Source organism: Lactuca saligna, chromosome 9 (genome assembly GCF_052625555.1).
Source record: "Lactuca saligna cultivar CGN05327 chromosome 9, ASM5262555v1, whole genome shotgun sequence".
In the NCBI taxonomy this organism is placed as follows: Eukaryota; Viridiplantae; Streptophyta; class Magnoliopsida; order Asterales; family Asteraceae; genus Lactuca; species Lactuca saligna.
The window spans coordinates 36747837-36762669 of record NC_136425.1 but is presented as its reverse complement, the minus strand read 5'-3'; the positions used below and the strand labels follow the sequence as shown (position 1 = coordinate 36762669).

Genomic DNA, 14833 nt, shown 5'->3' with positions numbered 1-14833 from the left:
ATATATATATATATATATATATATATATATATATATATATGCTTAAATTAAATGAATGGCTAAGAATGGTTCCCCAATTCTCAATCTTTTTTATTTTGTCAATTGAACTCATATATATATATATATATATATATATATATATATATATATATATATATATATATATATATATATATATATATATATATATATATATATATATATATATATATATATATATATATATATATATATATAACAAAAATGCCTTGACCATTTCTTCAAATTGGGAAAAAAATTCGATATATTCTCACGGAGCAAGAAACTGAAGAAAAATGGCAGAAACACCACGACACATTGCCGGAAAAGACACAGGTTGTGGTTTCATAGGGGCTATTTTCAATTCCAAGCCCCGGAAAACACGACCGGTAGCGCGACTTGAAGCCTCCAAGGAGCACCGGCAAACTCAATTTCCCGGCAACCATACTTCAAAAAGACCACAGCGAGCCCACAGCCGCACCATCACCACCACGGCAGCCGCTGCGACGGAAATAGTATACACTGGCTTCTCAAAACCAGTAGCTAAAAACCCTCCTGCAACACTCCCTAAAGCCAAACCACCCACCGCCGTGAAAAGACCGCCTACCACAGTTAAAAGACCGGCCACCGTGAGAAGTAATCCGGTTAACTCTACGTATGATTCAGTCTCCAAAAGTGCATTATACAGTGTTTCACAAGTAACCAATATCACATACACTAAACAACTTCGAAAAGAGCCCAGTTTTACGTCCAGCGAGTTGAGTCTCCGAATCTCTGTTCGTGGAAAATCGAACCCAAATGGCTCCACTATATCTTCATATCGAGCTTCATCAAATCATGTCATGGTTCCAGGTCATTTGGGAAATCTAATGAAGAGAAAACCTGAAAAAACACAATCTTTCGCGGAACTTGGAAACGTCTACAAAAACTCAGATAAAAAATGGGATTCTGAATCGTTTAAGAACATGGGTAACGAGAAGTACAAACACGGCCAATTCGATGAAGCAATCGCATTATACACAGAAGCAATTGGGATGAATTCATCAATCGCATCTTATTACAGCAACAGAAGTGCTGCATTAATAGGTTTAGGAAAATTAATCGATGCAATTCTTGATTGCAAAATCGCTATTCGTATCGATCCTTCGTATCATCGCGCTCATTATCGTCTCGCGTCTCTGTATCTCAGGTACTATCTGAACTCTGATCTCGTGAACGTTTGTCTGCATTAATGACTTGTACAATTACTTTTGGTCCTTTTATCTACTTTAAGATCTAGATTGCTAGATCTTGAATCTTTTCGGGGTTTTTTTTTCTGGGTCCAGTAATCCGTAACTTGCGTCTGATTTGCATTTATGAGTTAAACAGTACAAGTCAGTAATTCGTACGAAGGTACGAGTATTTGTGTTCTTTGCATTGATGACTTGTACTGTGCAATCATATCCATGCATAAGGTTGTTTTTTGTTTCGAGGTTAATTTTTTGTAAACGTTTTAATGTGTTTTTTAGGTTTGGGGAAGTAGAGAAAGCTCTATGCCATTACAAGTGTTCAGGGGAGAAAACTGAAAGACATGATATTGCTAAGGTACAAGCAATTAAAGCACAATTTGTTACGTGTTTGGAAGCTCGAAAACTCGATGATTGGAAAAGACTATTGAAAGAAAGCCAATTTGCAATTTCTTTGGGTGCAGATTCAGCTCTTCAGGTATTTTTGATAATAATGTTTGATTACTGATTAGTGTACAGGAATAAAATTATTTTTATATGATTTTTTTCTGTATTGTATAATACATCATATAGATTTTTAGCTTTAGATAAAAAAATAAAAATATAATTTAATTAAAATCATAAAGATTTTCAAAACAGATTTTTACCTTTAGAATAATATATCGTAACTTTTCATTGGATTAAAAAAAACCCTAGACTAAACAATGAAAATTAACAAATTAGAATTGTTATAAATTTATCAAAACAAACGCTACGTTATTTATATACGTTTCATCAACGACATTGTTTTTTAAGGTCTATGCTATGCAAGCGGAGGCATTACTAAATCTCCAAAGACACGAAGAGGCTTACTCCGGCTTCCAAAATGCACCCACTATCGACATTAATATTTCAAGTCAATTGTTCGGACCAAAGGTCACTGCCAATTTCTTAGCTGTCCAATCACAACTTCACTTAGCATCGGGCAGGTTAGCAACCGATTAATTTTCGTGTAAATCAATTTATTCTTATGGTAACATTTTTTTTTTTATAAATTGAATTGTTTATTATATAGGTTTGAAGAGGCTGTTAGTGTTTCACTAAGTGCATCACAACTCGATCCAAGTGAGGAGGTCTTTAAAGTAGCACGAAAAGCCCGAGTTTTGGCAAAAGCTAGAGCCAATGGTAACAAGATTTTTAGGGCATCACAATACTCGGAAGCGTGTAATGTATATAGCCAAGGATTGGATCATGAACCATACAACTCTATATTACTATGCAATCGAGCTGCTTGTCGATACAAACTAGGGCAATTCGAGAGAGCAGTAGAAGATTGTACCATAGCCCTAAACTTAAGACCTTCGTACACAAAAGCTAGACTCCGAAGGGCAGAATGCAATGCGAAGGTCCACTCCAATCTTTTCTAGTCATTATAAATTATGGGTCCCATATAAGTCATAAGTTGTGGGCTACCAATAACTTATAACTTTTGATTTATTTTGCAGTTGGAAAGATGGGAGGCTGTGATCCAAGATTATGAAGTTTTGAACCACGAGACACGAGGAGACAAAGAGTTGGAACGGGCGTTGTTGGAAGCTCGGATGCAACTTGAGAAGCGACACACCGCAGATGCCAAATCTTTAAAACTGATTGATAGACATAACTCGGAGAAATTTGGAGGCTTTTTACTTGCGGTATAAAGACTGAAAACTTTGGAATGGTTTATGGAATGCAAGATTGATAGACAATATTTAAATGTCGATTGTAAAATTAATTGATATTTTTTGTATGCATGTTTGATTTTATGTTTTTGGATGCAGCCTAACTTAGTGTCGATATAGACTACTTTTTGTGTCCCCACAAATATTCGGGGGCCGGAATTGGAGAACAGATTTGTGTCGTGTAACAAAATTAATAAATTAATTTTTTTGGTTATGAGACGGCAATTTAGAATTTCTATCTGGCAATTAAGATAGAATGATTATCTTATTCAATCAAGATATACTTATATTGATTAGAGTTCGTGAAAAGTATAAATTAATGTTTTTCTCATGCCCAGATTTTATAATTTTATACTTGATCAAATAAATGAATTCGTATGTGTGATTATATTTTGGTCATATTTGACGTAAATAACATTGATTAAAAACTAATATTCTTTTAAATATTTTTTATAGATAGGGTGACGTATCTTAGAAACTGATTCTATCTCAACTCATATCTATCCTTCTTTGATGTTTTATATAAGCGCCATAAGTGGACAAGGCCTCTTTGAAGTTTCAACTAGTGTATATTGGGCTAAAGCGATGACAATAAAACTGGATATGGTTCGTTTTGGACTTATGATGAACAATCATAAATTTATATTTGATAAAGAGATATTAACAAAATTAACCAAAGATAATTAAAAAACTAATTAACTTTTTTTATTGGAATTTTAAAAACTATCAAGTTTTTCGAAGCGATTTATTTCAGATTAGTTATGAATGTTCTGGAGTTGATTGTGGTTGTTGAGATGTGATGTAAATGTATGTTGTCCGTATTGTAATGCGATAGTGACTTTCAAAATTCTCAGATATAAACACTGCAATAAATGATTGCAATGGTATTTCACAATGGAAATGTATCAAACAAGATATAAGGTGGTGATGCATCATATGTCAATGCCTGTGGAATATGAACAACCAAATCATGTCAGACTTGTAATATGGACAAAAAACAAGTTGGACATCCACGAACCATAACTGCATCTCATCCCAAGAGAAGATCTGATAAATAAAAAAAATGTAGTTACTGCCAACATATTAGACATACATGCATAAAGTGTTTATTATGTAAATATATGTGGAGTCCCATAATAACTCTCCAAAAGAGCTATTGTGGAGAGAGGGAAAACTCCAATATATATAGTCACTTATAAGACCATGTCACACTGATATTAGATACACTAACACTCCCTCTCAGATTCGGAGGTTCGATATGGATAGACATGGATGTGCTGAACCACGGGGGTGCAAGACGCCGACTTTGATACCATGTAGATATATGTGGAGTCTCATAACTCTCCAAAAGAGCCATTTTGGAGAGAGAGAGAAGACTCCAACATATATATCTACTTATAAGACCGTGTCGTACCGATGTAATATACACTAATATATTATTGTTTACAGGGGAACCAACAAATTCTAAATGATAAAGTATGAGTAAAACGAAGGTTAAAATTAAGTCTAAGTCTAAGATTAATGTTAGTAATCTAAGGGTTTGTTTCCTTTTTTTATTAAGTACTGAATTGATTAAGTGTATCGAACAAATAATGATAGCTGAGTGACTAAAGTATTGTTGAGATAAATAATCTTTTTTTACTTAATGTAATAAACAAATGATTATTTTACCCTTATATTTAAAATATCAATTAACGAATTGATCAATTATTTAATAATTATTATAAATTAAAAATAACACTAAAATGTTTTAAATCGTCAATATCAACTAATAAAATCCCATTAGTGTGTATAATTATGTACAACGAGAATAAATTACAAACATAAATTAAATTACACAAAATTGCAAAAATTATGTCAAAATTATATGGTTTTAGACCAAAAATGTTTGGTGGTGTATCAGTGGTCTAATCTTAGATATCCTATTTATTTTTTGGTCAAAAATATTAACTTTAACAACTTGGTTTTAAAATGAAAATTTTACCATCAAGGACCATGTTTACAACCAAACTATAATGATAATTTCAACATATTTTCTTTTTAATTTTATTTAATTATTATACATTAATTCTTTCCTAATTTCTTTTTATTGGATTAATTCTTTTTTAAGGTATTACTATATATTAATAAATATTATTTTTAATATATAATATTTATATATTAATAAATATTACTTTATTGGATTATTAATTTTATTTAATTAATTTTTTTATGTTCTTTTTTAATGATTTAATCTTTCTTATTGGATTACTATATATTAATAAATATTACTTTATTTGATTATTCACATTTTTTAAATAAATCTTTTTTAATTTTTTTATTGGAATAATTCTTTTATTCGATTATTATTATTAAGAAATATTATTTTTTAAAACCAAGTCCCTGACGATCGATCATGTTTGTCACTGTTACTATTATTTTTAAATCATATGTGCAAAAAGAATTTATTGTTTTATAGTTTTGAAACCCATAAAAAACCACCATCATCACCCAGTTCGATAATGGTGGGATAGGTGTGATTTTTTAAAATAAATTAGGATGGTCGTTGTGTACTAAAACAACTTAAACTAATAAAAGCAAAATTAAAAAAAAATTATCTAAAAGAAATTAATCATCCAATAAAATAATATTTATTAATATAAAATTATTATATATTAAAAATAATATTTATTAATATATAATAATCCAATTAAAAAAAATTTAAATAATAATTATTAAAAAAATTAATCATATAATAAAGTAATATTTATTATTATATATTAAAAATAATAATTATTAATATATAATAATCTAATAAAAAAGAATTAAGGATAAACAATTAGGTTAAATGTTGGGTTTTTATCCAATATTTTTTTTTCTTCTAAAACACAATATTAGCAATGAAAGTATTTAAAATTCAAACAACATAAACTACTTTTATTCCCACTAAGGGATTTAATTGCAAATAAAACAACCAAAGAGGGGGATAGGGGGGAGATTAATAACTTTTGTAGTCATTTGAGTCCTGAATGGGAGGCTTGAAAGTTGATAAAGATGGTAAAGATCCAAAGTAGAATCTTTATATATGTATCCACCAACAAGTCACCAAGCCACTAATAGATTCTAGTCTATCACTTTTATATAGTTATTCTTAAGCCTTAAAGACTTATACTAAACAAGTCTCCAAAGGAGAATCAACTAGAACACCAAAAACTACACAAGAAGATTGCTAAAGAGATGAGAGGGGACGAGAGAAGTGCTCTCACCATTTTGCTTCAAAAAGAGGAAGACGAAGTAAACTAGGTTTAGTTCTCTAGCTTCTTTTATACTTACACTCACATGTTAGAGCCTATGCTTTCATTAAAAAACTTCATGACTTGCAAGTAATCTAAGAGGTGTAAGAAAAAGTCAAAGCAAGCAACCAACCATACCTAGTACTAGGTATGAACAATTTTATAAAGTGGTATCTCCTCCAATTAACATATTAAGACTTTATTTATATATTAAAAAGAAACATCAGTATATATCTGAATATATTAAAGTATTTTTAACCATTAAGCTTGTTAAGTAAAAATGAAACACCCTTTAGTTATACTTTCCACATGTGACAGTGGTCCACTTCTTGGATAGTTTATGCCCCTATGTAGCAGGTTCATCATATGCCTTCTTCTTTTTTCTTCTTGGGCCTACCCACCTACAAATGTACATAAGATAAAATTGTTGTTCTTCAGAAGCTGCATTTATATTGATATATGAAGGCATACATGAACAACATGTTTGGGTGCAAGCAACTAGGTTGGGCATGGTGATTTGGGCCACATCAATCTACCATTTATAGGTTCAATTTTGTGTTTGTACACTTCTGCCCATGTAACTAGCCAATAGCATGGGTGAACCCAATGCTCCAACTCAGGAACATTCTTTGCTCCATGTTTAATCTAACAACCCGAAATTTCTATCTTGTACAAACCATGCACTTCAATCAAAGTCAAACTTGTTTCTGCTAACTTTTAGCACTGTTTAGAGTCTGTTTGAGCATTCTGAGCTTAGTACACCAAAGGAATGAGTGAAAGGAAGTGTCAATTGAAGTTGTAAACTATTAAGCAAGCCATAAACCCTTAAAAGAGGAGTTTATGACCAAGAACCATGAGTTTACGGCCGTAAACTCATGGTAGCCATAAACTCTATGCTATATATATGGTCCTTAGTCATTTTTCAATCACTTTTCACACTTCCAAGCCTAGAACTCGATTTCTCTCCCAAGGATCATAAGGCTTTTGCTTCCAAAATTAAAAAATGTAAGTGATTCCTTCCCTTTATGAGTTAATACATCACTTCTTCTTGATTCACTCTTGAATTCATCCACAAATTTCATCTTTTGGGTCTAGATCTTCAAAGATCATCAAGAACATCAAGAACACTTAAGTGTTTTAGGCCGAAAACACCCCCATTTGCCTTCAAATCGTAAGTACACTAACCTTAGCTTGTTATATACATGAATCACATATTAAACACCTAGAAAACACCAAGAAATCAAGAACAAAAGGGTGTTTACGGCCAAGGCAATCTACCTTGGCTGTAAACCCTAATTTGTGGTGCAATGTTGCCACAACTCCTTCCTAAGCCTTGGACTTGAGTCTAGAACCCTTCCAAGAAGACCATAGGACCTTATCACACAAAATGGTACAAGATACCATGAGTTTACGGATGTAAACTCATTGGGCTGTAAACCGATGGGCCATAAACTCATATGGGGTCTTACCATTGGGCCATAAACTCTCATGTGAGGCCCTACACCCCTAAAATGCAACCCTTTGTACTTCTAGCACTTAAAGTGAAGTGTTTTCTATGTCCTAGGGTGTCTTTACTTGCTTAATTAGTTGTTTAATCACTAATTAGATACATATATGTGTCATTATATGTTAAATAGGATCCGTGTGTGCTCAAGTCTTCACTTGACACTTAGCATCCTATACCGATCTTTCATTCGCATCACTCACTGCAAGTGAGTTCATACCCCGTAATCAACCTTTTAAATAATTTTAAATGCTTTTAGGGGGGGGGGGGGGGAATACAAGTTGAAACATTATAGTTATTATATCAATCACATGTGATTAATAAGTATCAAACAGATGGATTTACTATACTTTTAACTGTGTTATCAAACAAACTATTTCAAAATGTTTATCAAACTCTTTTACAATGGTAAAATCTTTAGAAAACTTGTTCTTATATGCTAAACTTTTTTTTAACTCTTTCAAACTTATATATTGTCAACACCATGTCAAATGCATATATAGTTATATAAGTAAGGTTTGAAGGACTTAGGACTGATAACTCACTTTATTTCCTGTTCCTTGTTTGGTTGTGGACTTAGAGTACCTTGTTGTTTGTCCGAGTGTCGTTTGATCGTTAGTTATATATTTAGTGTATATGTATAGACATAAAAACTTTTATTTCAGTTTAACACACTCAGTCATACAACAACTCTACTAGTAAACTATAATAGGTATAGTTTAAGAGGTTACTACTCACTATTACTAGTACAAGGAGCCATACAAGATTCAGTTCATTTATGAGTCAGTACAAACTTACTATTATGAGAAACAGAAAGAACATACTATGTTGAGAAACTAAGAGAACATACACTATACTATACGAGAGAACATACTATACACTAGTATAGAGAGAACGTTATTACACTATAATTTACTATACAAACACTAGGATGTGATAACTAGAATGTGAAATACTACTTCATGATACAAAAATACATTGTTTTTTCACATTGTAACCAGAGTCTCCTAGAGGGAGAATGGGCATCGTGTGTATAGATCTACATGGGACAGACACTCCCACACCCCGACTGCTAGCTACAATCCTAGCCGGTAAGGCCAAGAGGTGACAAAATGTCACCTCACTATTTTATGACACTGAAAGGTCGTCAGGTATTCAGCCGTCAATCAGCATGGTTACAACCAGTTCACATCTAAACCTTTAATTAACCGACTAAGAATTAAAGGCAACAAGACTCCCTGAGGGGTATATCACATTTAATACTACCTGGAGTCTTTATTTTATATAGTCAGTAGTGTCAGTACTGAGATGAAACATTGTTTTCCTTATTGCATTTACTTTGTGATCTTCTCACATAAACGATAATGTAAACTATATTTTGATAATGATAGCTATACTTGGGAAAACTCATACATTTACAAAAGAACAAACATACAAATAGTCAGGTCTGGGTAGAAGACTATATTTCAGTAGAAAATATAGGATTTTCTAGGAAGTGAAAACATTTAAAAACATTTACAAAAAATTACAAACACTTACATTACTCTGTTACAAACCTTTTTATACAAACAATGACACTGAAATGCTTATGAACTCACTAGCTTTAAAGCTGATAAACTCTTTCAAAATAACTTGTATTCTCAGGTCATCAGTAGACATGTACCGATACCAGCTTTTGAGAAGATGGAGCACATCCAAGACTCATCATTTGTTTTGATTCATATTTTTGGTGTCTTTTAAACTATACAAAACAAACTTGTATTAAATTATATTATTAATGCAATGGATGATGTTGTTGCTTGTTTACTATTATGCTTTGTTGTGATACTGTACATGATGTCATCCGCCCCAGAACGTTTCCGCCGTTCCGGTTTTGGGGTGTGACATTTAATCTTTTCCCATATTGAACTTATTTCATGTGAGCATAACATATCTGTAATTTCCCAGTGTCTACATGTGCATGTTTTTTTCATCCAAATTCACAATAAACTGATCACCCCAATAAGTAGTGACTTGAGTTTTAACCCCATTGAAAATACACTAGTGCTTTTGTGCTTATCTTTTCATTTGATCAAGAAGAATAGTGGTAGTTGGTGTGAGAGGACCATGAGATCTATCAATCTCTCTTTGGACATTTCAAATTCTCTTTATCAAATACTCTATAATATACTCCAAACACTAAATGATAGGTTTATCCCTACTGCCTTGTATTTTCCATTCACAACTCTATACAAGCTATTCAACAAGATGTTAGTATATGCCCTCCCTGTTTAATGATATAATACAAAATGAGAACATAACCTAACAGTGACAAGTAAATGTAAACATCATTGAAAGATGAAGTGCTAACCTGAGAAATGAGATCTTGCCCAATGAGTTGGAGGAATCTGTATTAGCTAATCATGAGCTTCAACATTGAATTTTTTAGCTCTTCTAATGCTTTATGAAAATGCCTTACAGTAGTAGCAGTTGCACACGTCCACACAAAATCTTTCAGCTCTTTATCTTTCCACTGTCTTTTCATATTATCATAAGTATGCCTCAGACAGAACCTATGCCCAGCTTGAGGGTATAGTTTTGCAATTGCAAGAATGATGACCTATTTAAATATTTCAATAGTTAATTGACCAAATAAAAACAATATCAAATTAAATTGAAGTATATGTTCCTTCTGCCTATCTGAGATGAAAGTGAAATTTAAATTAGCATCAAGTTCCAGATCATCACCAAGTTGTTCCAAAAACCATGTTCATGAATTTGTGGTTTCATTTTCAACAAGTGCATATGCAAGAAGATATATCCCATTATTGGATTCTACCCCCACGACAGTCAACATTTGACTAGGATAGCAACCTTTCATGCAAGTACCATCCAACCCTATGAAATCTCTTAGATTAGCCTTAAATCCTTCCTTCAATTCCCCTAAAAAATGTAAATTCTCCTAATTACGTCATTGTATCAGAATTTATATTTGGCTCAGTATGACAATCGATCTTGACATTAGTACGTGGGTTTATTTCCATCAACTCTAGTCCATCGTCCCTCAAGATAGCATATTGTTTATTAAAATCCCTAAAAACATGCTTCTGAGCCAATGCCTTTTCCCGATGTACCTTCATTCTTAACAAGTGCATATGCAAGAGGATATATCCCATTATTGGAATCTACCCCTACGACAGTCACAATTTGACTAGGATAAGGACCTTTCATGAAAGTACCATCCAACCCTATGAAATCCCTTAGATTAGCCTTAAATCCTTCTTTCAATGCTCTTAAACAAATGCAAATTATCCTAAACATCCTTATATTAAAATTTATATTTGGATCAGTGTGACAATCGATCTTGATGTTAGTACTTGGGTTTATTTCCATCAACTATACTCCATAGTCCCTCAAGATAGCATATTGTTTCTGAAAATCCCCAAAAACATGTTTCTGAGCCTATGCCTTTGCCTGATTTACCTTCATTCTTGACATGTTCATCTCGAATTTCAGGATGAGATCTTCTTGTAGTGCATTGACTGGAATGGTTGGATGACTCTCAATTTGCTTCACAATGTTTGTTGCATTGAATTTGTAGTTGCAAGCTTTAATGGTTCTTGATTGCACACACAGATGTTTATTAACTAGGGTGTTCACCACCCAGTCATCCGTTTCTTTAGGTCTAGACACTAGTACAACCCAAGGACATTTACCCGCTTTCATATTTACTATTTGGTCCTTGAATCCAGTCCTTGACTTTTTCCATGGCCCACCATCATATCTGGGACCACTCCTCTACACTTAGCCCTAATCCTTATTTTTTCGTTTTTTTTTTCAAAATGTAAATCCCTTTTGGTTTCTACTACATGTTTGTTTATATAGTCTTTCACGTCTTTCTTTGTTTTGAAATTTTGTTCCAATGTGAAAGCCTTTAGGTGAACTACACCCTCGGAACAAGCTTTTGTTTTTCCTATGTCTTTCAACATTCTCTCTCCGTTGTTATCTTCACCTACAATAGGTGAATCAAACGATTCTGGGTCTATGAATTCCAAATCTTCACCTTCAGTAAAGTCAACACCACTACCACTTGCTTCTTTGGTCGTTTTTTGAATCCACTCAACATATTCATCAACATGTATATGAAAATATTTCATATGAACATCCACATCATCTACAATATTTTCTAAATCCACAAAGAAGTCTTCATCCTCACTACTATCATCTGTCCTATTACCCTTACTCCTACTAGCCTCACTCCAAGCACCCTCACTAACACTTTCCTTACTTCCACTATATTCATTCTCAAAAAATCAACATCATGTAGATTTTTTACCCACCATATTCTGTGTCTACATCCCCCATTACCTCATAATCATCCAGTAGATCAACATCCCCTTTTGGTTGGTGATCATCCCCTGTGTCAACATCTCTTTTATCTTGGTTATCCTCAAACTGTACCCCCTAAAGGGATCACTCTCTCGATCAACTGAGTGTTTTTTGTTGATCAAATGTTCATAGGGTACAATCAACTTTGACAAATTAGCGGGCTCATTCAAATCCAACTTTTTACTACATGACCCAACTGATTTCCTTTTCATTCTAACCCTATTCATTTAAGGAGAATGATCCCCTTCATCTTCCTCAACACGAACCTTCAATGGGGACTTAAAGTAAGGGACTACTCTAGTATTCCCATGCTCAATGTATAAATTAATTTCCTTATGATTAGTCACATACCTTGCCAATTGAATGACTTCTTGATCGGTGCCACGGGGTAACAATCTACTATCCAAGTCTGTCTCTGGGATCATGAAATGGTAAAACCTTATACCTCCATCATTGTACCCTAAAACTGCCATCATATCATTTAACTTGTGGACTGAAAACACATATATGTCCACAAAATAAAAGTAATCCACAAGCCCATCTATGTACGACCTTCCAGATACCGTATTTGTGAACAGACCCCCATGATTTATCTTCAATGTGCAAAAGCTTGAAATAGAACCTAAGGTGAAAATTCAAGAACAAAATGTCACTGGTGGAGGAAAGCAAAATTACATGTGTACAACATTTCGTCAAACCTAACATTACAAGGTTGTGCTTATAATATTTTTTACGTAGGTCAAGTGGTTAAGTGTATCGTGGACGTAACGACCACAATGTGAGCACCATTTTCCTCAACACACCCTTTAATTAGTTGAACTATGTTGATGGACGACGATAAGAACTCACGATTGAAGAAGAGGGGATGATCAAAAGATTTTCTTGGGGAAAGAGATAGAGTGTCAAAGTCAATGTCTAAAACTAAACCCTACCACCTTAATGGTTATATCTATTGAGTTAAATGTTTAGAAAAGGTCCTTTAGAGTAAAATGACATAAATATTGTAACACCCATAAAAATCGTGCCAAATTTGAACTTTTAAAAACATTTCAAAACCATTAATTCATTACAACTTGTTTTTAAAATATATAATATCAGAGTTTTCCCAGAAACATAAACAAGACATGAGGAGCTGTACGATCACGCCTTCGCCTTGCCGCGATCCCCTGATGTACCTAAAACAATAAACTAAAACTGTAAGCCTGAAATCTTAGTGAGTTTTCCCCAAAATACCCATAACCACAACAATACACATATAATCATAAACAACATACTATGGGTGTAACACCCAAAGTTTCAAAGGCCAAGAAGGGAAAGAAAAGCCCTAATTTAAGGGCCGACTCGGCGAGTCCAAGGAGGGACTCGGCGAGTCCGAGCGGGATCCGGGTCGAGGTGTAAGCGACCGACTCGGCGAGTCGGTCAAGGTGACTCGGCGAGTCTGGTCTGTGCGTGGAAAACCCTAAATTCGGGACTTGGGGACTATATAAATGTCTTAATCTTCTTCCTAGGGTTCCTTACTGCCTCTTTAGTCCTGGATATCAAACCCTAGCCGTCATATCTCCTAGTTGAGCCTTGGAAGGTGCATTAAAGCTTGGAAAAGGAAGAAGGAACTTGGAGGAGCAAGAAGGAGCTATAGATCTGGGATTGTGAGTTCATTCTGAGCACTTGGAGGTAATAAACTAGTTCCTGGACCCTTTTTGCACCTAGATCTATGTGTGGTTGTTGGGGCTCTTTTTCCATAATGTTATTATTTTGGGTTAGAAGCCGGATCTGGAGTTGCTACTTCAGATTCAAGTGTTTTAGGGCCCGGAGAAGCATAAAGTATCAGCCATTGAGTCGATTTTGAAGTCCCTTGGCCTTACACCCTAGTTAATGGCGTATCTTGCCTAGATCTCCTTCTCTACACGTAAAGTTTGCAACTTTACGTGTGGAATAGGCTTGGGAAGGATGGATCTATAGTTTGGAGTCCATGCATGAATCAAAAATCCTCTGCATGTAAGGAGATCTGAAGGGACTCGACGAGTCCTTTGAGTGGACTCGGCGAGTAGCATGAAGTTTTGGAGAAACTCGACGAGTGGGATGAACAACTCGTCGAGTCGTATGAAGATTGCCTTGGACTCGGCGAGTCAGGTCGCAAAACCCCAAACCCTTCACGTTGTGACTCGAATCAGTGAGTCGGGTGGAGACTCAGTGAGTTGAACAGGTCTAGACTCAAAAATCAGTAGACTCGGCGAGTCGAGTCGCGAATGAAAGGAATCTGATCATTTTGAACTCGGGAGTTAGTAGGGTGACTCGGCGAGTAGGGTTGACCTGGAAGGTTGACTTTGACCAGGACTTTGACTTTGGACCAGGGTGGACTTGATTGTCTTTCGGGGGTCAGTGAGCAAGGGGAACAGGAGTTCCGTGAGTTGTCGGGAAGCAGCTAGTGAGATCATCAGCAAGTTCAGCCAGTTCAGGTGAGTTTCCCTTTGTGTGAATGGGTCTAAGGCCACAATGCCGACCCATGTAGTTATGAGTAGAAGACCTGGGGGTTAGCCCTAGGCACAGTATGCTAGCATTGTTTGCAGTACGAGGTCCAGTAATAGCAGGCGGGCGCCCAAGGAATTGTTTATATATGATAGTTTATACTTGTTGTCTGTGTGATCCATGTATGTACCTGGTAGGGAGGTGAGTGTGGGCGAGGTCCCGTATCTCACCAATAGCAGAGTGTGGATGGGGTTCCATATCTCACTAGTAGCAGATTAG

The 14833-nt window shown here is 34.6% G+C and overlaps 1 protein-coding gene across 1 annotated transcript; it reads left to right on the top strand.

Moving 5' to 3' along the window:
- Positions 1–260: 260 nt before the first annotated feature.
- LOC145018518 (inactive TPR repeat-containing thioredoxin TTL3-like) lies at positions 261–3158 on the top strand. The gene is made up of 5 exons (XM_078976398.1): positions 261–1207; positions 1527–1722; positions 2040–2212; positions 2299–2629; positions 2729–3158. The coding sequence occupies exons 1-5, from the start codon at positions 315–317 to the stop codon at positions 2921–2923; spliced, it is 1788 nt and encodes a 595-aa protein (XP_078832524.1). The 5' UTR covers positions 261–314; the 3' UTR covers positions 2924–3158.
- Positions 3159–14833: the final 11675 nt, after the last annotated feature.

What these genes read in the sequence shown, in the direction of transcription:
- LOC145018518 (XM_078976398.1), top strand. Translation starts at nt 315, where the DNA reads ATGGCAGAAACACCACGACACATTGCCGGAAAAGACACAGGTTGTGGT. An exon ending in GTGCAGATTCAGCTCTTCAG is followed by an intron (nt 1,723 to 2,039) that starts GTATTTTTGATA and finishes TTGTTTTTTAAG; the next exon opens with GTCTATGCTATGCAAGCGGA. An exon ending in CTTCACTTAGCATCGGGCAG is followed by an intron (nt 2,213 to 2,298) that starts GTTAGCAACCGA and finishes TTTATTATATAG; the next exon opens with GTTTGAAGAGGCTGTTAGTG.